At 43.9% G+C, this 21105-nt stretch overlaps 1 protein-coding gene across 1 annotated transcript in view; it reads left to right on the top strand.

The window, feature by feature from the left end:
* grid2 (glutamate receptor, ionotropic, delta 2) overlaps positions 1-16156 on the top strand; it is a 362174-nt gene extending 346018 nt beyond the window's left edge. Inside the window, exons 14-15 of the mRNA XM_060054677.1 lie at positions 15821-15987; positions 16091-16156. Coding sequence (XP_059910660.1) covers positions 15821-15987; positions 16091-16103 — 180 coding nt within the window. The 3' untranslated portion in view covers positions 16104-16156. The remainder of the gene's footprint in view (positions 1-15820; positions 15988-16090) is intronic.
* The last annotated feature ends 4949 nt before the right edge of the window (positions 16157-21105 follow it).

Raw genomic sequence — 21105 nt, 5'->3', positions numbered from 1 at the left:
GTTTTTCGAATTCGAAGCGTTCGATGTAGAGCACTTTGGAGTCCGTCCGAGATGTTTTGCAAGCAGGCCATAACTTGAAAATAGAGCGTCATGTGAGAAATAGGAGTTGTGACGTGAAAGTGTTTTGAGAGGGCGCAATGCATGCACAGCTCTGCATACATACGAGCACAGCGACAACCTCTGTCACATCTTCCCACTTCTCTGTATCTCACACCTGTTTTCCTTTTTTTTTAAATAAATTCTCAATGGTTTTAGATTTACATTTGGTTTTGAATACCATATATATATTGTTTCAATCTGTAATCTCTTTCTGTTTCCATTTATTTAAGTCTATCCGTACCTCTTACATGGGTGCCTTTGAGTCTCTCTCTCTCTCTTTCTCTCTCCCCTCTATATTCCATCCTTTCTTCGTCTCAATGTAGCTCTGCCCTCTTTTTTCCCCTTCATCTCTATCTCCACTCACTTTGCCCATAAGTCCCTCATCCCCCTTCCCTCCTTCTGTCTTTGTCAATAAAGCTCTCCCTGTCCCGTGCCACTGTTGTCTGCTCTGCTCTATGGATTTTCTCCCACTTCAGATTTTCGATCCCCTGTACCACAATAGTATTACTTGCCCAAACAGGTCAAAGTCTGCAATGTCTACTCTATCACGGGCACACAGACACTCACGCATACATCAGCAAACAATGGTGTGTGTGTGTGTGTGTGTGTGTGTGTGAGTGTGAGTGTGCGCACACACGTGTGTGATTAGACATGGCTGAAAGGTAAGAATGCAGTCGTTTGAGCAAGAAGCCACTTAACTTGTAAAATATGCATGCTTGGTATCTCATCAACTTAATGTCAAATGGGGTATGAGAGGGGAGGATGTCACTGTTCGTCACATTTATCTCACAGCCACCTTAAAGTCATCGTCATTGCAAACCTTGCAATCACTCAAGGAAAGGAGAGAATGTCTTGCTTATTTTTCCTCAAGGTGGCACCATATGGTTCCTAACCATGAGTAATAGTGTAAGTATTAGCAATAGTGGTGCTCCTTTTATTAATCGATTGTCTGCTCTCAGAGAGTGCTCCACCTTACTCTTTAAATTGTTAAAAATGATGTCTGCTGGAATATAGATAACAGATAAGTCTAGTGAAATGAAGTGAAATGAATCAGATGAAGAGCACAAATGGGTTCTTTTTCGCAAGAAATCTGAGTTCCTCTTGAAGTCTCACACAGCGATTGGATCACGGACACATACACTTAAGAGTCAGGTTCTCTGGCCAAAATGCACGTCCTTTTCTGATCAGGCCCACGCTGCTCAGAAGATGCAAGAGAATGCGTAATGTCTCTGGCATGCTTGAATTTATAAAGCTAAGCTCAAAGACGCACACACTGTGAGCTCACTCTCACACACACGTGCACGTGCACACAAAGGATGGCTTCTTTTATATTGCACATTTGCACACTGGGAAAATACATACTAATTCAAGTTCAAATACACACACCCACACACACACCTGCTTCAGTTGAGGCTGTTGTTGCAACATGTCCCCTCTCTGGATACCATGTAGGATTTTAAATATGCGTGGATTGTGTGTTTTCAGTTTTTTCTTTAGGTGCAACTTCCTGTGTTCACTGGTATGTTAGACCAGGAAAGAATTATGTTTTGAAACTATGTTTTGCTACCATTGTTTTTGAAGATTTTACCCACAGGTGAAGAGTTGCAATTTTTTGGATCTTTTTTTTTCCTGATTTTATTGATTTAAAAAAGAAAAAAAAAGAGAAAGGTGTTTTCTGAAGTAGTGACGTATTTTATTGTTGTGTAAGAGCAAACGTTTGTCATGATTTCAAAAGCAACCAAATGTACCCGACTGCTTCCTGCGGATTGATATGATCTAGATGCTCAAGAGCCTATGATCAGTACTGCAGCGGTCTGCTATTCAGAAATAACAGAGCCTAGAATGGCGTAATTGACCAATCAGAATTTGGCATCTATAAAGCCATGTAATAACCATGTGTGATTTACAGGGCAATTTGACAGTGGACCAGAATATAGCAAAAAGCATAGACAAAATTACCTGGATAGATTGACGAATGAATGGGTGAGTCAAATAGCACAGGTCCAAGGTGAACGGTTGGATTAATAGTAACCGTCTTCCCAGTTAAAAAAAAGCAATGATTGTTTTTCTATGTCATGCCTTAAATTCATCTCAAGGAATCCTTGGCATCTGTGATGCAGTTTTCCGGTTTTCAATATCAATTTCAATATGCTGCATTTCAATTTCAAATCCCTCACAAAACATGAATATAAAAATAGAAATGACCAGAACGGCTGATAAGGTCATTCCAATCAACAGCGGCGAAACATATTGAATTTTTAAGAATATTTTCGTGTGTGTGTGTGTGTGTGTGTGTGTGTGTGTGTGTGTGTGTGTGTGTGTGTGTGTGTGTGTGTGTGTGTGTGTGTGTGTGTGTGTGTGTGTGTGTGTGTGTGTAAATAACATTCTTTTAATGACAATGCATGTAGACATGTATGCCCTGCTCCATTATATCTAAATACAATCCTAAGACTGCCAGACACACATACGGACATACACACACACACACACACACACACACACACACGACCTATAGCATGATAATTAATCACACTTACTTCACAAATCTCAGTGGTTCCCTTTATGCTCGTGGCGGAAGTGCATATTGTGATTAAAAACATTCCGTTAATGGCCCGACTTATTATACATATGTTTTATTATAGTCCACTCCCCTCTTAGAAGCCTTCATCCGCGGACATATCTTCTCCCTATGGCTGAATATCCATCCCCCGTAATGACTTTAGGGATAATGGCGCTTAACATAATTTCCTCACCTATCCTCACGGAGAGTGTTACGATGTCCTCCCAGCCGCCATCCATTTGCCCGCTAATTCAACGGGGAGATTGCAGCGATTTCTCCAGCAGCAGCCACGCTTGCTGGCTAATACGGTGGCGGCTACCCTCTGATCCCTCAAACCCCCCTGTGCGCAGGAAGGCGTGAGCGTTATGTCCCCGCCCCCTCCACTCCCAGGAGAACCAGTTAGACCCAGGGAAAAGAGTATCCAGGAGGTGGGGTCGGGGGCAGATGGATGTTTGGGGAGGGAGAGAAAGAGGAGGAGGAGGATGAGGACTAAGGGAAAGTGCAGAGGACAGAAGGGATAAGAAGACAGAAGACCTGATGAGAGAAGGAAGACAGGAGCACGCGGCGACGGGAGGAAGAGGTGAGGGGAGGTGAAGTAGAGGGAGGTGAGGAGGACCTGGATGAGGAGGTGATTGAGGGGGAGGGGAACATGGGGGCTAAGGAGGGGATGTGAGGGGGAGCCACAGGGACGACATGTATGGAGAATCCGCAAGAGGGGCCGTGAAGAAGCTAGAAAAACTGCAATTTGGCGACGGAGTAAGAGGAAGGTGGCCAAATGTTAGGACAGGTGCGGCCGTGTTCTGAGGACGAGGGAGATCTAAAGATGGCGAGGAAGACTGAACATTTTCGATTCTCTTTTTTTCTTTACGACTCCTGTAACTGCCTCTTGGGGGCAGCAGCCAGTGGAGCTAATAAAAACCGATCAAATATAAGTGAGCGGAAGGAGAAGGAAGAGACATAAAACAATGTGCAATTGAGCGATACAGTAGTGGGAGACGAGAGTGAGGGAGGGAGAAGAAAGTGACCCAACAGACATGGACATAAATGTTGTCTAAAGGATCGCTCCTCCCCTGACTTCAAGAATGAGTGCCAAAGGGCAGGAGAGTCTAGAGTTCAGAGTGTTTACATCTCGGGTCAAAGGTTATGGGTATAAACCCCAATGTGTGTCGTCTACCTGTGGGCCTCCCAAGGTAGGCAAGGCTCCCATCAACTCGCTTAACCTCAACCTGCTCAGTACTGACGTGGGTACACCATCGGTCGCTTTGGAGAAAAATGTCTGCTTTATAGTTTGATGTGCCTTATATGTGATGTGCCGCGGATGAAGGCTTCTAAGAGGGGAGTGGACTATAATAAAACATATGTATAATAAGTCGGGCCATTAACGGAATGTTTTTAATCACAATATGCACTTCCGCCACGAGCATAAAGGGAACCACTGAGATTTGTGAAGTAAGTGTGATTAATTATCATGCTATAGGTCGTGTGTGTGTATGTGTATAATATTTTTCATCAAATAATTATGTAATCATCGATGGATATGTTGTCTAATTGGCCTGTCTAACTAACCCACCACTATCCAACACACTATCCAACACACTATCCAACAATCCTGCCTTCATTCTCTAGACCTTTTCTGTCTGTCTATCTTCAAATTTCTCTCCGTTCCATGAACCTGTTATCTCCGTTGCGCTCTAGATAATCTGTGAGAGGTTGACTATCTCCAGCCATTTTTTTTCTCAATTCCCAGAGTCCTCGGGTCCTCGGTTTCCTATGCTGTCATAAGAGATATGACAGTATATGACATACTATTTAAACAGAGCATATTAATGACATATTTGTGTGCTATTTTGTGAACTCAAACGTGTGTGTGCGTGTGTGTGTTTGTGTGTGTGCGTGCGTGTGTGTGCGTTCGTGTGTGTCTGTTTGTGTGCCTTTGTGCGTGTTTGTTATTGTGTTGCCTCTTGCCACCTGTTTGCCTTCGTAAATCCCAGTCAACACTAGATCTATCCTCGGCGAAGCGTGTTTGTGAGTGTGGTTGTGTGTTTGTGCTATGCCGCTATCTTACTGTCAACAAGTTATGGGTCAGGTCAGTGGCCAAGGTTACCACTCAGGGTGGCCCATCTGTGACCAGTTGCAATTCTTTTTCACTGTTCTTCTTGCCCTTGTGTGTGTGTGTGTGTGTGTGTGTGTGTGTGTGTTTGTGTTTGTGTGTGTGTGTTCGCACCAGTGCGTGCTCCAGTGCGTGCTCCAGATCCATTAAAGAATCAACTTTCTTCGTGTCAGAAGTTCGCTGTGCATATGTGCATTTTTCCCTTTTTTCCTGTGTTTTCATTTTCACTGCACACGCACACACCACTTTAGTGGGACGCCGTGTCTGGATCACATCATAATTATGCGTGATTGCTTTCATTGACATTCATGACTGATTCATCAGTCATGAATTTCTGAGTTATTTCTGAGATATTATGATTACCATTTCTTCAAAATCCGCAAACAATGCAGTGCTCAATACTTGGATCTTGGATGTGAAAAAGATTCACATTTTTGTCTCCAGAAACCGTACTTTATATTGCTTGTGCCTGTGTGCATAGTTCGAAGGGCCAATAAAACCAAAATAAATCCCACCTGGATTCATCTTGAAGGCATGTCTGCCCTTGTATCATAAATGTCAGGGCTACCACATATCACTACACCCTAGAGAAGGTCTCCTCAGGTCTGGTAACAGCACACTTGCATTAAGGCTGCAGGGTGTATCATCTCAACTCCCTCCATAAGACTGCGATCTGCACTGTACTCTGCCATGGCTGTACATCCGCCATTAAAATGTACGTATGTATCCCTGTTTGTTGTGGAAAGCAAAAGCAAATCTCATTAGGATTCCATAACCATGGGCCTGAGCTGAAAACATATTTTTGCTGTAAGTCTTCTTGTCCTCCTTTTTGATACCACAGCGTTTCTTTCTGTTTAGCCCCCGACGTGTGTGTGTGTGTGTGTGTGTGTGTGTGTGTGTGTGTGTGTGTGTGTGTGTGTGTGTGTGTGTGTGTGTGTGTGTGTGTGTGTGTGTGTGTGTGTGTGTGTGTGTGTGGGGGGGATTTTGGAAATAATTTCCAACTGAGAAAAAATAAGAGCGACAAAAGAAGAAAGAATGAAAAATATGAATTTAAGTTAACTCATGGATATTTTTTACTTATCTTACTGCTTTATTTAATTTAATTTCCCCTTTCTTTTCCATCATCTTTTATGTCAATCTCGCACTTCCCTTGTTGAGTGATCTATTGGCCTGTGGACACAACTCTGAGAGAAATGTCCACATTCACTTTTCTGCCTAGTTAGTTTGTATGTGGTTGGTTTGAGGGCTGACATATAGGTCATTGTATTGACACAGTGTTTGACTCGCACATTGTGAAAGGTTGTTCTTATCCCTCTGCCTTAGGTGATTGATCGCTCAAATAACCTTCCACACATGCTTGACAAACCCAACCTGCAATTGGTTATGGAACTGCCTCGTTCACCAATGAGACAACAACAAGCGACAAGCATAATATAATAAGAGTGCACAGCACTAGGGCTGGGATAAACGATTCTTTTTTAAACGATTAATCTAGCGATTATTTTTTCGATGCATCGATTCATCTAACGATTCATTTTTTCAGTCCGATTCGATTTCGATTCGATTCGATTCTCGATTATCTCCCCATTAATTGACTAATAGCAATTTATGCATGTTGATTTACATATCTGAATTCCTTAACATTTCAATACATGTTTATTGCCTTTAAATTCCAAAATAAAAGTGCAAAGTAATGCATTCTTAGAATTCTACGGTGCTCAGTCATCTGCAGCTGCTACCGGGTGACGCCTCTTCAGGTGCTGGTGAATTGCCGTGGTGCTAGAATGGAAAGTCATCTCCATTTTGCAGAGACGACATATCACGGAATCGTTTCATTTCACATTAAAGAATTCCCATACTTTAGAGGAACGAGTGCGTGGCGCCTTGCACTTATGAAAGTCTGAGGAGCCACTCGCGTTGCAACTACGCTCCGGCGCCGCCCATCTTTTTTTTTTTTTTTTCTTTTTTTTTTAATCGACGCGCATTTTTCGCGTCGACGTAATTTATGCGTCGACGTCGTCGATTACGTCGACGCGTCGTCCCAGCCCTACACAGCACGTTGTGGACATTGGATGTAAAACTAATAGATGTTTAGGATAAATCCGCAAACCAGTCTCAGGTTTAGCTGTTCTGCACTCTGTAATAGGAGCGTGGGTCAACTGGCCTCATCATCCACTCATAACGAGAGGCTGACGATCGATAAAACGGTTGAATGATCAAATCTAGATAGCAACCCATTTGTGCAAAGACTGCCCGGTTATAAGGAAAGCTCTGTCTTCTCTGGCTGAACACGCCTTGCACTCTTTACCCTCTCCTCTCACGTTGTCGAGGGTCCAAAGCACTAATGGAACGGTCTGCAGCTCTCTACCTCCCATGCCAAAACCGTCCACAGAGCAATCAGCCAACCACATAAGGTAATTGAACTTTCCAGCCAATAAACATGTACTCATTCAGGTGACTGTTTCGAGATGAGGGACGCTATCACATTAGCATATTCTAATGGAGTTGTTTTGGGGATGAGGCGCTGGCACTAAACAGGCACACCTGATGTCTGCCAGCACTTCCATGTCGTAATGGTTTGCGGTGGAATCCTTGAACCCCCAATCGGACCCTTTTTTGTTATTAATAACCCCGTTATTGACATCAAACTCACGGAACGCATGCTTTTTGTGCCAAGCACGTTTTTTTATTTGTCCTGCAATTCCATTTTCATGGTGAGGTGTCCCTTCAGCTAGCGTTATCAATTACTTAATTACTCTATATTGGATCAACAGTTGTGTGTATTTGTATGTGTGTATTTTATTTCTATAACTTTTATATGCTATTCTATCAGACTAAGTTACAATCATATGAACACACGTGCATGCCCAGACACACTTCCACATAATCAGATAATGAGAACGCTACTACAGATGGCGGGGTTAGGGTCAGGGCTAGGTTTGCGTCAGTTGTTTTAGACTGACATATGTTGAGCTCAGATATAATTAAGCTGAAAGTACCTGTAAAACAGACTAGAGGAAGAGGGAGAGGGAGAGAAAAGCCATCTGTTTCTCTTGACTTTTCACGATTCATTGGCACTCGTTCAATTAACTGAATTTTTTTTGAAGAGATTAAAAGGCAAATGTGCCTTGGCTTTGAGAGGAGGGAGCAGGGACAAGGGCAGCAGTGATTACATAACCTTGATAGGAAATCAAAACGGAGACACTGGAAAGCAATAAACAAAGGAGAATCCAGAGCGGTATTATTGGGTAACAAAATCAAATGGCTGAGAAAAGTCGGTTGGTGTTTGGAAGTTGGGTATATCCGCATGCAACCTACTCCACATTTGATTTCTCACTCTCCTCTGTCCCTCCTTCTCTACTCCTCCAGCCGGCCTTTAGCCCTCCTCACGCCCCCTTTCTTCCCTCCCTCGGCCTGCCGCCATCCTTTCTGTCAGTTTTTTTAACTGGCCTTCATCTTTTACCTTTTCTGTGCTTTTTGGACCAACTACTCTCTCTCTCGCTCTCGCTCTCTCTCTCTCTCTTATCCCCTCTACTGTCAAAAAGGCATTCTATCTCGGGCACCCTTTCGCTTTTTTCTTTGTCTGATGCCAAGGAGTTGGCCGGCGGACTTTTTGAAAGAACAGACGGCCACAAGGCTGTGGAGAAGAGAGGGAACGCAGCAGAGAGAAGAGCTGGAGTGGAGGTCAAGATGGTCTAGGCTCGGCTATCAGAAGAGACACTAAACGAGGGATAGGAAAGGTAGGATCAACGGCAGGAGCCATAAAGCGAGGCATAAAGGGAGGGATGAGAGGGGGCTAAGAGGGAGATAAACGGATGAAGGGATGAGAGGAGGGAAAGAGGGAGAGGAGCGTAGGAGGTATTGGTTTTGGCCCGGGGCTTAGCAGGTGGAATAACTTCTGTTTTCTAGGTCACATCTCATCTTTGACAAGAAGCTCCGGGAGACAGTGCTGTACACACATTCTCACCCCCCACTCAAGCATACACAGTCACGTGTGCACACGTACACACCTGTACATATGGACACACCTGTACAAGTAAATATGAAATGATATTCCAGCACATACACATACACCAGATGGGAACACACACACACACACACACACACACACACACACACACACACACACACACACACACACACACACACACCAGATGAGTGCACACACACCGAATAAACTCATCCACGTACACGTAGCAAGGACACGTATGGAAACACCGGGAATAGCAAACATAACCAAAGTGATATTCAAACGCACGCACACACACACACACACACACACACACACACACACACACACACACACACACACACACACACACACACACACACACACACACACACACACACACACACACATTCTTTTTAACACATATGAGCCATATGTGTCCTGAATGGTTGTCTGGCTTGTGGATTTATAAAGAATGCCAAGCTGTCCAATGGCAGTAAACAAATTAAAAAATTATCTTATTTTTGCAAGACATGCAAAAATATAATATAATATATTATAACTAACCATTTATCTGGCTCTTTTATGGACCTTTAACTGTGTACTACAACATAAGAATCGTATATAATTCAAATGTTCCGCCATTTAAATGCTAGTTGTAATGCTACTGCTACTGCTAGTGTTACTCATTGCTAGCACGACCATGACATCTTGTTTCTCCTTAAAGGAGATAAATCATAGTCTGTAATACATTTAATTACAAATACATTCATAAATAAAGAAACAGAATACATACAGTACTAGCAATATAAATATATGATACTAACTCTGAGGGCTAGCAAAGGGGTTCAGTTCTTTATAGACTTGGACATCTAGAGAGATTGAAGGGTACCCCCTTCATAACTCTTTTGCTCTCTTTCCATCCCCCTCTCTCTATTGCTCTTTCTCACTCCTGTTCTCTCTCTCCCATCCAATCCAATTATGACAATTTCTGCAAGGTTTTAACTACATTTTTTAAACTGTCTCAGTGAGACAGAGAGGTGTGAAGTTTTAAAGAAGGTCAAACTAAAACTCTTCCATTATTCCATTTGGAAATGCTTTAAAAGGGAAATCCTTTCCTAATGTTTAAAATTCCCCAATGTTGGATCTCAGGGATTTTGTCTTGACCCTTAGGCCTGATTAATCAGTTTGTCACATTGGTTTAACACATGAATCCTTACTCGGTTCTCAAGCTTCATACTATAATTTGATCCAGCTATTTCACAATTTTTCTTCCATAATAAAATAATACAGTGTAAAATATCCCTACTTCACATTCATGCATATTAAACCCTGTGCTCCTGACTGAAGTTTGAACTCTGGAACTCAAGGTCGCTTTAGTAAAGCGTGATGTCTTGTTCTGAGTACGGCTTGCCTAAATAACATGATTAAGTTAAGGTGATGTGAGCTGACCAATTACCTGCGATTGTATCATCTGTACTGAGACTGGGTTTTAGCCAATCAAAGATGTGTTTGATCTGAAAGTCAAGCGGCTAATTAGGCCTTTGGTATACATGCCGTTATTCTAAGGTCAACGTTGAGGGAGACTGCTTTTATTATGGGCAGAAATAACCAATTATCGTAGAACAAATATGATGAAATCCTAGCATTACGCCATGCAATCAACATGGCATGACGATTATGCATTTTTTATTAGCAGAAGACCGAATAAAATAATAATAGCCATTTCCATCTAATTAAAAAGAAAGAAACATGCTTGCAACTCAAGGTGCACAGTCGGAATCAAATGATTATAGCTTGTGTGAAGTCCTCTGTTTCTCGCAATCTCATTGTATGCACTCTCTGCACTATGCTTTTCTTATGTTGCTTGCTGCATGCAGCATCTCTGCTAATTAGCAAGTACTAGCAGTACTCCATGTGCACCAGCAGATGTTTGGATGAGAGCAAACGACAAAGAGACAAACAGAAGAACGTGTACCGAGGGAGCATGAGTAAACAAGCGCAGTCCCTGATCCACTCACAAGGATTCATTCGGAAAAATACAACTGAATAAAACAGCATTAAAATTAAAGCTGCAAAGACACATTCGATTATTCTGCCAGATTGTGTTAAGTGTTGCATCTTAGTTTTGGCTCAGTGATCCACGTCCCACGATGCTTCTTCCCAACATCTGTCCGGCATTAGTCCTCTCCTCCTCCACTCTCCCATATCTCTCTGGCCTAACGAGGGCTGAGCCAAGATTTGAATGTGGCATCGCAATAGGTGATTTGCTTAAGTGTGTGTGTGTGTGTGTGTGTGTGTGTGTGTGTGTGTGTGTGTGTGTGTGTGTGTGTGTGTGTGTGTGTGTGTGTGTGTGTGTGTGTGAGATGCTGGGTGGGTGGGTGTTTTCTCTTTGGGTGTAGCAAATGGATGACAGCTGAGAGCTCATTAAGCAAAAAGTGGGGACAACAAATTGAAAGATACAGAAAAGGTCAAAAAACACCAACCAAAATCCACTTGAGTAGATTAAACTGTTTTCTTACTTGGGGACTGGGAGGCTGAGTGCTGCCACTAAATCAGGCAGGCGAGACAAGATGGAGGAAATCGCAGGGTACAGATACCACCTGTGCAACAGTCTGTGTTATCCCATTGTGTGCAATCTATATTGTAAACAAACACTGTACGAGCGCTCCTCCTACTCTGTTGTCCGGGGACACGGCCAACGTAATCATATTATTGTGAGGTATATTGTTCTCCTTCAACCACTTTGGTGGGGCCCTGCTAGAGATAAGACGCAATGTTATTGGTCTTCACCCTATTCGTTCGGTCGCACTCGTTTTCATCGCGCTATCGGTCTTGCTTGTTTATTCCCGTACTTTTTCCGGACCGGTTTGCGACCTCAGATATCCGTACTGGTCGATGTGAGGGGGGTTTCAGAGTTCCACACAGAAGCAAAAGATTAAAAAACGATTTAACCTAAGAAAATCCATTATTTTTTTTAACCAACAGAAATAAAAAAAAGTTTGGAGGGCGTTACGCTGCCCTGAGCTACCCCACCCCTCCCCCCCCTCCCCCCCTCCCCACCCTAGCGCTAGTGGAGCAGTTATAATGCATGTGGGAAGTGACACCATCTGCCTGGGACACATGATTGATTTGTTAGTAGCTAATCCAATCCTTATTCAGATATGCACGTATCAGCCGACCTGCTGCCAGCGCCCACTCTGACAGTATTTGGCACGGGAATCGGCTCTTCTAACAAATTTGCGACTCAAGCCCAAACAAAAACTGCACACATTACAGGCAAGCAGATACAGTGGAAAACAAGCCAAGAGATAACAGGTGTGATTCGGGTGGGCGTGCGTGCATGTGTGTGTCAGCTTGCGCACATGCTCACTAACCCAATTATGGTCTTATAAAAACTCTGAGGCTAAAGACAGCAGAGTTCCAGATCAATGGTGACCCTGAGTAATTGTCCCATGTTTGTTTCCACTGGCTGTATATTTTTCTTTCATTCTCTAGTCGTCCTTGTCTACCATGTATCCTGCTGCCTTACCCCGATGTCCCTTTTTATCTCATTCTTTATTGAAGGATGAATGTGCAAGGATGAAGACATGCGCAAACCAGTATTGAGTTGTTAGGTTGATCCTATTTTCTATTCATTATTGACATATATTTTTCGATTTACATTATTCACGTTATACATACATGTAGCAAGTTTCTTACAGATATTTTAAAAAGGCAGAAACCGCCCAGTCAGGTCGTTTGCACAGCAGCTTTTTAGCCATTTTAACCAACATTTATGTTTTTCTCGCCTGAATTGAAGGCAGACATTATGAACCTCTATCTGTAGCACATTAGAAAATGACAGCAGATAAGGGATGGTCGAATCATTCCCTTAGCTATCGGGAACAGAGCAAGGGCTCCAAGCTATTCTTAAGCTGATTTCCATGGCTTCCAGTTATCCAAGCTGGGCCCCCACAAGGAAGAGCAGATCCCAGCAACCACGATTACAAAGGCTTAATACTAAAGGAACCGGGCGTGGACATTTTAGGATTCAACGCCCGTAGGACATTGGGAATAATTACCATTTTTTTGAAGGTTCTGAGAAGAGTCGGGAAGCCCGATGAGCCAAGCTGCATTTCCGCCCTCATGCTGTGGCCCCCCTGAAGGGGCTCTAACAGGGGATGGAAAGCGAAACAGAAAGAGATGATTGGTCTGCTTCTTGACCTCTCCCTGGGTAGATGGAGTCTGGGGAGTGGAGTACGTATTCATGTGGCTGCTAATGACCAACAGGAAGAGAACATACACAGCAGAGGTTTTTCATAAGACAAAGTGGCCAAGTCAATCAATCTGTCCACCAAACACTTATGAAAGTGTGGTGGAAAGGGTAACGAAGGTTATCAAACATCGCTTTTTCTTCATTAGGATAATCCCCTCGGTGGAGTCTGTTTTTATCTTTCGTTATCATTGAAATGAAAGGGCTTTAGTGCTTTCATCTTTTTGTTTTCTGAAACGCAGAAAAAAACGTGCTTTTCACATCCTAATGTTTCAAACATACCAAGAAAACGTTTTTTTTTTACTATTCAATATCAAATGGAAGATTACTTTGGAGGTCTATACCGTTCCCTGACTTTGATCGAGTGCAGGCAAATCCTCTGTGGGTCGATGCACTCTCTATCGTTGTTATATACCGTCTGAACTAAGGGGCATCACCACTTCTCTGTGAAGCCTCAGGCATTGCATTTAGCTGCTAATGACTTCAGGGCATTGATTTTTAACATTTTAAAACCAGAACTGATGCTTTACTTTTATAGCTATGTATTTTGTCGATAGAAAGTGTCAGTAGCGGTTGTATTGACATCTGGTTAGCTCGAAAGCTTTATTCTTAACATGGATGTTTGGATCTTTCCCCCTTTCTTTCCTTTACAAGAAAAGTCCATGGTCATACGGATCTACCTAATTAGTTTTACTTGAGCAAAAGGGTTCTAGACATAATAAATAAGACAAGATAACAAATTAAGACAAAATGGTGCACTTATTTACATTCATTCTCTTCAGGGAATGAATGTAAATAAGGAGAAGCACGAGAGATTGAGCACGGAAATAGTTTGAAATGCTTTAACAAAGGCAAGGGGGTTTGTCTCTTTCGTTCAATGGATTTTTCCAGCTTTGCTCAGTAACACATCTGTTGCAGAGGAAAACCAGGTCCATTACTGACTTAAGATATACTTCTGTGTACAATGTGTGGGCATGTGTGGATGGGTGAGGCCAAGCAAGTTTCAGCCATGATGTCTTATCAGTTTGTAAAAGCACAATTACCCTCAAGAAAATGCAGACGCTCTGTCTGCATTTGCTTGAGGGTAATTGTGCTCTCAAATGTATTTTAACTTCAAACTTGCCAGCTGCTTCCGATAACTTTGTGCACCCCGCATCATTTCTCATCATGCCTAAACCTCGGAGTAGTCCTCCCTGTTCCTTCAGCACAACAGATTTTTCCACGATCACGGTGTTGTAAACAGCTGGGTAGTGTCCCGGGTGCCGTCCCAGCGGGCATCACGTAAAAGTGGACAGTAAATGTAAAGTGGAGATTCCCTCGTGAGCGCATCCCATCGACCTCCCATTGAGATGCATAAACAACGGTTTGCTTCGTGAAGTGTGCGCGGTGTTGTTGTGAATGAAGCCCGCCTTTGATGGAGACACGCGACACAACGGTGTTAAGCGTCCCAGCTCTCTACACTAATAACTGTACTTCAGTCCTCACCACCATCCCAGCAAGGCTTCTAGCGACTCTTCTCTCTTTTAAAACTTGTCAAACAGATGGATTCAGGCCTGGCACTTCAAAGCACTACTATTTCCATGACTATTTCCACCTGCTGTGTGTGTGTGTGTGTGTGTGTGTGTGTGTGTGTGTGTGTGTGTGTGTGTGTGTGTGTGTGTGTGTGTGTGTGTGTGTGTGTGTGTGTGTGTGTGTGTGTGTGTGTGTGTGTGTGTGTGTGTGCCTATGCACGGATGTTGGTTCTATTATGTCAACTTCCCTACAATTCTTTTTTGATGTTAAGCAACACAGACTCATGAGCGTATAATAATAATGAAATGCCAGCACTTGTGACTGATACCTTTTGCAAACCCTCACTTATATGCATCTGTTTGATTTATTTCAAAACGTAGCTTTGCAGCACTAATAATGGTAGTTGCTCCAATGTTGGTTGTATGCCTTGATAGAATTTTACAATTCACTGATGGAATTAACCATAAAGTGATGAAATGTACATATTGACTGGTGTGAACGTTTTCTCTAGTGAAAAATACATTCAATATCATTGTCTCCAAAAATAGTTTCTCGAACTTAATGTAATCGTTCTTATTTGGAGGGACTGAAGAGGATCCAGTTCTGATGATGAATTAACGAGGGGTCATTTTGACATGGTCCCTATGATAATGTGCACGTGAATAACTATTGTGCAGGTACACACGCAGCAACCTGGTCTCACAGGAATCCGTGAAATGACTACGGTCTGACGCTTAACTCGAAATCCGTGGACACATCACGGAAACACGCAGATTTCCGTGATGTGGCCACGGAATTCGCTCCAATGCAAGTTAATGACGCTGATTGTCCGTGGCTCACACACGGATCCCCGTTTCAACGAGCGAGTCGACCACGGGGGCTTGACTCAAAACCCGGGTGGTCTCACTGAAACACTTAAATTGTCCTTGTTGTGTCCACGGAAGTTGCTCCAATGCAAGTAAATGACAATGATATTCCGTGGCACACACACAGTTTCCCGTTTCAATCTGTGTGTGTGCCACATTTGACCACAGCGGGGGCTTAACTCAAATCCGCGGTGGTCTGACGGAATCACTTCAATAGTAAATGACACTGTTATTCCGTGGCTCACACACGGATATCGGCGTGTTTCCGTGATGTGTCCACGGATTTCGAGTTAAGCGTCCGACCGTAGTCATTTCACGGATTCCTGTGAGACCATGTTGCACGCAGACACACACACACAGCAGCATGGACCTTAAACTCCCCCCCCCCCCCCCCCCCCCACTAGGCCAGTCGGATTTTCCTGTTGCAGATACAGTCTGCTGATGTTCCCTTCTTTCCGTTTTCTTGTAGGTTAAATACGGACATTTTGGCTTTGTGTGGGACGCGGCTGTGCTGGAGTATGTGGCTGTGAACGATGAGGACTGCTCTTTCTACACGGTGGCAAGCAACGCCCCCGACCGCGGCTACGGCATCGCCATGCAGCACGGGAGCCCCTACCGGGACGTCTTCTCTCAGAGGTAGGAGCTCACATCATCCACATTCCATCATCCCCTCCTGGAGACGTCTCTTCTCATGTAAGGGCTCACATCATCCACATACCATCATCCCCTCCTCCTGCAGATATCTTCTCTAGGAGGTAGGAGCTCCCATCATCCATATACCATCATCCCCATACCACCATCATCATACCACCCCCCCCCGCCCCGGAGATGCCTCCTCTGAGGAAGGAGGTAGGAGCTCACATCATCCCCTCCTGGAGACGTATACTCTCGGAGGTAGGCGCTCCCATCATCCACATATCCTCATGGTCTCCTGGGGAGGCCTCCTCTCAGGTTGGGTGTAGGAGCTCACATCATCCATACACCATCGTCCCCTCCTGGAGACGCCTCCTCTGAGGTAGGAGCTCACATCATCCCCGTCTCAGTTAGGAGCTTGCGTCATCCGGATATTATCACCACCTCCTGGAGACGTCGGCTCTGGAAGTCTCCTCTCGGAGGTGGTAGCAGGTGCCCACGGTTGTTTTGTGTCAGACAATAGGGTTTTATAGGCAAGGGTGTTTGAATACATTGCTGAAAAGTTTTGATTCCCTGGTTTGCTAGTTTAGCCCTAAGCGCCCTGGAGAAACCTCACTATCTGCTCCGTGTCTGTCACCATCCCTCCGCATGATGCGCATGGTGAGCGGTGATAAGCCGAATTGTATATGTGTGGGTGTGTGTGTGTGTGGGTGTGTGGGTGTGTGTGTGTGTGTGGGTGTGTGTGTGTGGGGGGGGGGGGGGTGGTGTTGGTGTGTATGTGAGAGAGTCAGAGAGCTAGCTTGCAGATGAGGAAAACCTCTTTGGTAAAAACCCTTTGGCCTCGTACTGCCAGGGTGTTTTTATCCCCGTCTCCTCTCAACCAATAATAAAAAATAAACGCAGAAACTAAGCCACAATATGACTTGTTTCCAAAGTTATTAGCGCAAACGAGGGATTATTGGAGAGTCTGTGTTTTCGTTTCACTCCCTTTACTTCAGGCGTGTTTGTACACACATGGGTCCCCAGATCCTCCAACAACCCACTTGATTTTTTACCTAACTGCCCAAGCAGTTTGCACTGTCTCCCCAGTTCCCCATGGCGCACACTGCACTTTGCAAAGAGATTACGGACGGTGCGAGAGAATTATCGCAGAGGTTTAATTGTTTTGTTTTTCTTTTTGGTTCTGTTCGATGCGAGCATTTTACATTATCTGAGTCAACGAAGCGCAGAGCTGAAAATTGTCTCCGTGGTCCCTGCAGTGGCGCAGGTGAGAAACATCTCCCCTCTCCTAATCCTCTCCGAGGGTCTCCCTTGGCAAAGGAAACATTTGCACGCAGCTAAAGTGTTGAGAGCAAAAGTACTCCAATCGTGTTTGATGCTATATTTTACCGACGTGCTTAGAGTCAAATAGATCCCTCGTGTTGCTCAAATTTTGGCTCCGGAATGTTTCACGATCAACAACGCCTGCGCTAATGTGGCTAACGACGCCGCATCTGTCACCTGCCCTGGCTATTGGAGGTCGGCATTGGGGTTTTAGACCATCACTCCACCCGTTGCCAGTGCTTGAGCGGCACTGGATTTATATTTGTTGTCCATTCAGTGCAGCCGGTCTCATAACATGGGGTTTAGCTGCTGTGACTAGCATCGGTGCACACACTCAATCACTTCTTGTTTCACCCCGGGTGAGGTGAGGCGAGCTGCGTTCCGGAGACTAAGGTGTGAGTGTGACACCGGGATGATGACGGAGGAATAGCAACAACAAGCCTCAGATGAGAGCAGCACTTTTCCTGACATCGCCCCTGATCGAAAGAGGAGTTTGAGAGGGGAAATATCAAGAGATGGTGAGGGGTGGTTGGATGAGAAAAACAGCAAAATAGTCAGAGAGAGATAAACGCAGAGAGAGATGATTTAGATGAATTTCTATACCAAGCGTCAATCTATATAGGAATTCATCAATAAGCTTATTTAATGTGTGTGTGTGTGTGTGTGTGTGTGTGTGTGTGTGTGTGTGTGTGTGTGTGTGTGTGTGTGTGTGTGTGTGTGTGTGTGTGTGTGTGTGTGTGTGTGTGTGTGTGTGTCCGTGCATGCTGGAGTGTGTGTGTAAGAACCTGTGGTGTGTGAGTGTGTACGTGTGTGTGTGTTAGTATGCCTACTGGGTACAAGAGGAGATGACAAATACTTACGAAAATGTGTTATTGTGCTTGTGAGACTTTGTGTGTGTGTGTATGTGTGTGTACGTGTTGGTGTGAATTCAATTTTCATCTTGATCTCAGCTCTGGATACATTTTAGCTGTTACAAAACAAATATGGCTGCCATCTCCCATCAGGGTGTTCCTGAGATTACTTATTTCTTTGCAGCATGTTCCAACACCATAAAAGATTGCTCTTGGGTGATGAGAAGATATCTGTGTGTGTGTGTGTGTGTGTGTGTGTGTGTGTGTGTGTGTGTGTGTGTGTGTGTGTGTGTGTGTGTGTGTGTGTGTGTGTGTGTGTGTGTGTGTGTGTGTGTGTGTGTGTGTGTGCCTGCAATTACAATGATTCATATGGTTTGCTGTCCTCTGCTGCCCTCCCGAGTGCCTTGGTCAGGCCCCCCTCACTTCCCTGCCTCCATTCTACAAACCCTCCATTTATCCCTCCATCTACGCCATCTTTCTCTAAAGTTATCCCTCCATCTAACTCTCCTACTATCCCTTCATCCATCCCTCCAGCCATCCCTCCATCCATCCCTTCCTCTGCGCCTCTCTTCCAGCGTGTGTGCTGTTATATTGGACCCTGCCTGGGAGTACAAAGTGTGCGTGCTCATAAATCCTATAGAGATATGGAAGCGCAGTTGCACTCGTTATTTATCAGACCCCATAAGCACAAAGCAAACAATTGGTCTCATAAATAGCATTTTCTGATGATTTTTTCAGCGAGATGCTAGCTCGCTGGCTTTTATGTTTTCCCATCAGTAGCACTCGTGGCAAAGACATTGTCAAGTTGAAAAACAAAACGGCCACTTTGATGAAGCCACTTGTGGAAATGGATTTACGAATTGACTGAAACAAAAGTTTGTTTACGATGCAGAAAAGTTCTTGAATCTATATTCATTTATATCATCGTTGAAAAATGCAATGATCAATGAAAATGTAAAAGTGAATCAATATTTTAAAGCATTTCATATTCTACATAGATAAAAAAAACTGCCCTTGAATTCTTCCCTGTGTCATATAACCATAGCTGCCTCGTCAGACATGGGTATAAAAGGTTATTCCTGCTGTTGTTTTTCTGGTGGTCAAGATTAATGACCTCTGGCCCCTAGGTCGCTGATAACATTCCTTTTATGCTGAAGTATAAGCAAACAGACTGCTGCTTTTTCATAGGGAAATCAAAATGTCAAAAGCTATTTGCACTAGCCACTGCTGAATAACGGGATTTTTTGAGTTACTCTATCACAGATAATCTCTTAACCTAAATCAGTTCATACAAATTTTGATTTAACAACAAAACAGGTGCAGCCGACCTTCAGTGGTAGTCTATGCATGGCAATCGCTAAGCTGACCCAATTCGTGTGAGCTTTTGAAGTCCAATCGGAGTATCTATGAATACAGAGCACATATTCTCCCAGGAAGTGATATTCTACGAAACGGTGAGAGAGAGAGGGAGATGCTTCAGGCTAAAGTTACTGCCAGATGGGTTAGGGGTGATAAAGCTGCAAGACAAAAAAGGCTAGTAACAATAATTATTTATTGAGTTGGTTATAAAGCCCCACACACATTGATGGCAGATTATTGCTCAAAACGAGCTAGCTAGCTAGTTATGTTTGTTGTGGGAGTGGCTTTGAAGGGAGGGGTAAAATAAATTCAGTTGGATATTTTCCAAATCTAGCTTACTCTGGCTGGTTCCTCCAATGTTGCCTACCCTAGCTTTATGGATTATAAGGACAATTATCCCTTCAATACTCAGTTAACAAACCCACTGTTTGTTTGTATGTAATAATGAAACTTGTGTACAACATTTCTGAATTTGTTTAAAATGTATTGTAATTGCTATTGCAGAAATTGGATTACAAGATAAGGATTTAATGGTTGCTATAACTCGCCGATGAATGTTTTGTTTCAAACACGTTCTCTTAAAATTGTTACGAGCTCATCTGGGCCAAAGGCGCACAGTAAGACACCCAGGGCAATAACATCATTACAAAAGAGAAACCACACAGACACTGTGAATACTGATATAAATAACTGTTCCACTTGAATGGGTTTGCGGTACTCAACAGACTTAGAGAGCTGTCTCACATGACAGCTCTGTCATTCTGACCCTCACAGCCACACGCATGTTGACCGCAATACTGTTTTACACACACACACACACACACACACACACACACACACACACACACACACACACACACACACACACACACACACACACACACACACACACACACACACACACACACACACACACACACACACGCGCATGCACGCAAACACACACCCACAAACACATAGGAATGGGCTCCATCTGAGGTCTCTAATTTGCCCTGAACATCACTGTCTCTCAGTTTGAAGTCAGGATGTAGTGTAGGAGTGGCAGGGGGAGAGCTGGCTGTAAAACACATATGAAGGAAAAAGGGGACGCGTCACCACTGTGACTACGGGAAAAATGACGACAAGATTCCCATCAAGTGCCAATCTCTCTCTCTCTCTCTCTCTCTCTCTCTCTCTCTCTCTCTCTCTCTCTCTCTCTCTCTCTCTCTCTCTCTCTCTCTCTCCTCTCTCTCTCTCTCTCTCTCTCTCTCTCTCTCTCTCTCTGTGTGTGTGTCTCGTTCCTCTCCTTGACTAAGTACGTCCCTCAGCTGTCATCGCAATGCTAATCAATCACAAACAGAGCTTGCCCACACCCTCAGTAGTTTCATTAAATATCTATTAATAACAGTGAGATGCACTGCATTCATTCTCTCTAGCGCTCCTTGACTCTCTACTTCGTCGTCATCTTTAGTTTTCCTTTCTCGTTGTCAACCTTCCAAGTAGATTTTTGTATCTCGTCCTTTCTTGCCAAACTTCGGACCCTCTCTCTTTTTCTATGTCTGTCGCCGTCTGTTCTTAGTGGCAACTTCTCCCATCGATTTTTTTCTCA

The sequence above is a fragment of the Gadus macrocephalus genome, chromosome 6 (genome assembly GCF_031168955.1).
Source record: "Gadus macrocephalus chromosome 6, ASM3116895v1".
Taxonomy (NCBI): Eukaryota; Metazoa; Chordata; class Actinopteri; order Gadiformes; family Gadidae; genus Gadus; species Gadus macrocephalus.
This window is presented reverse-complemented; position numbering and strand designations above follow the sequence as displayed.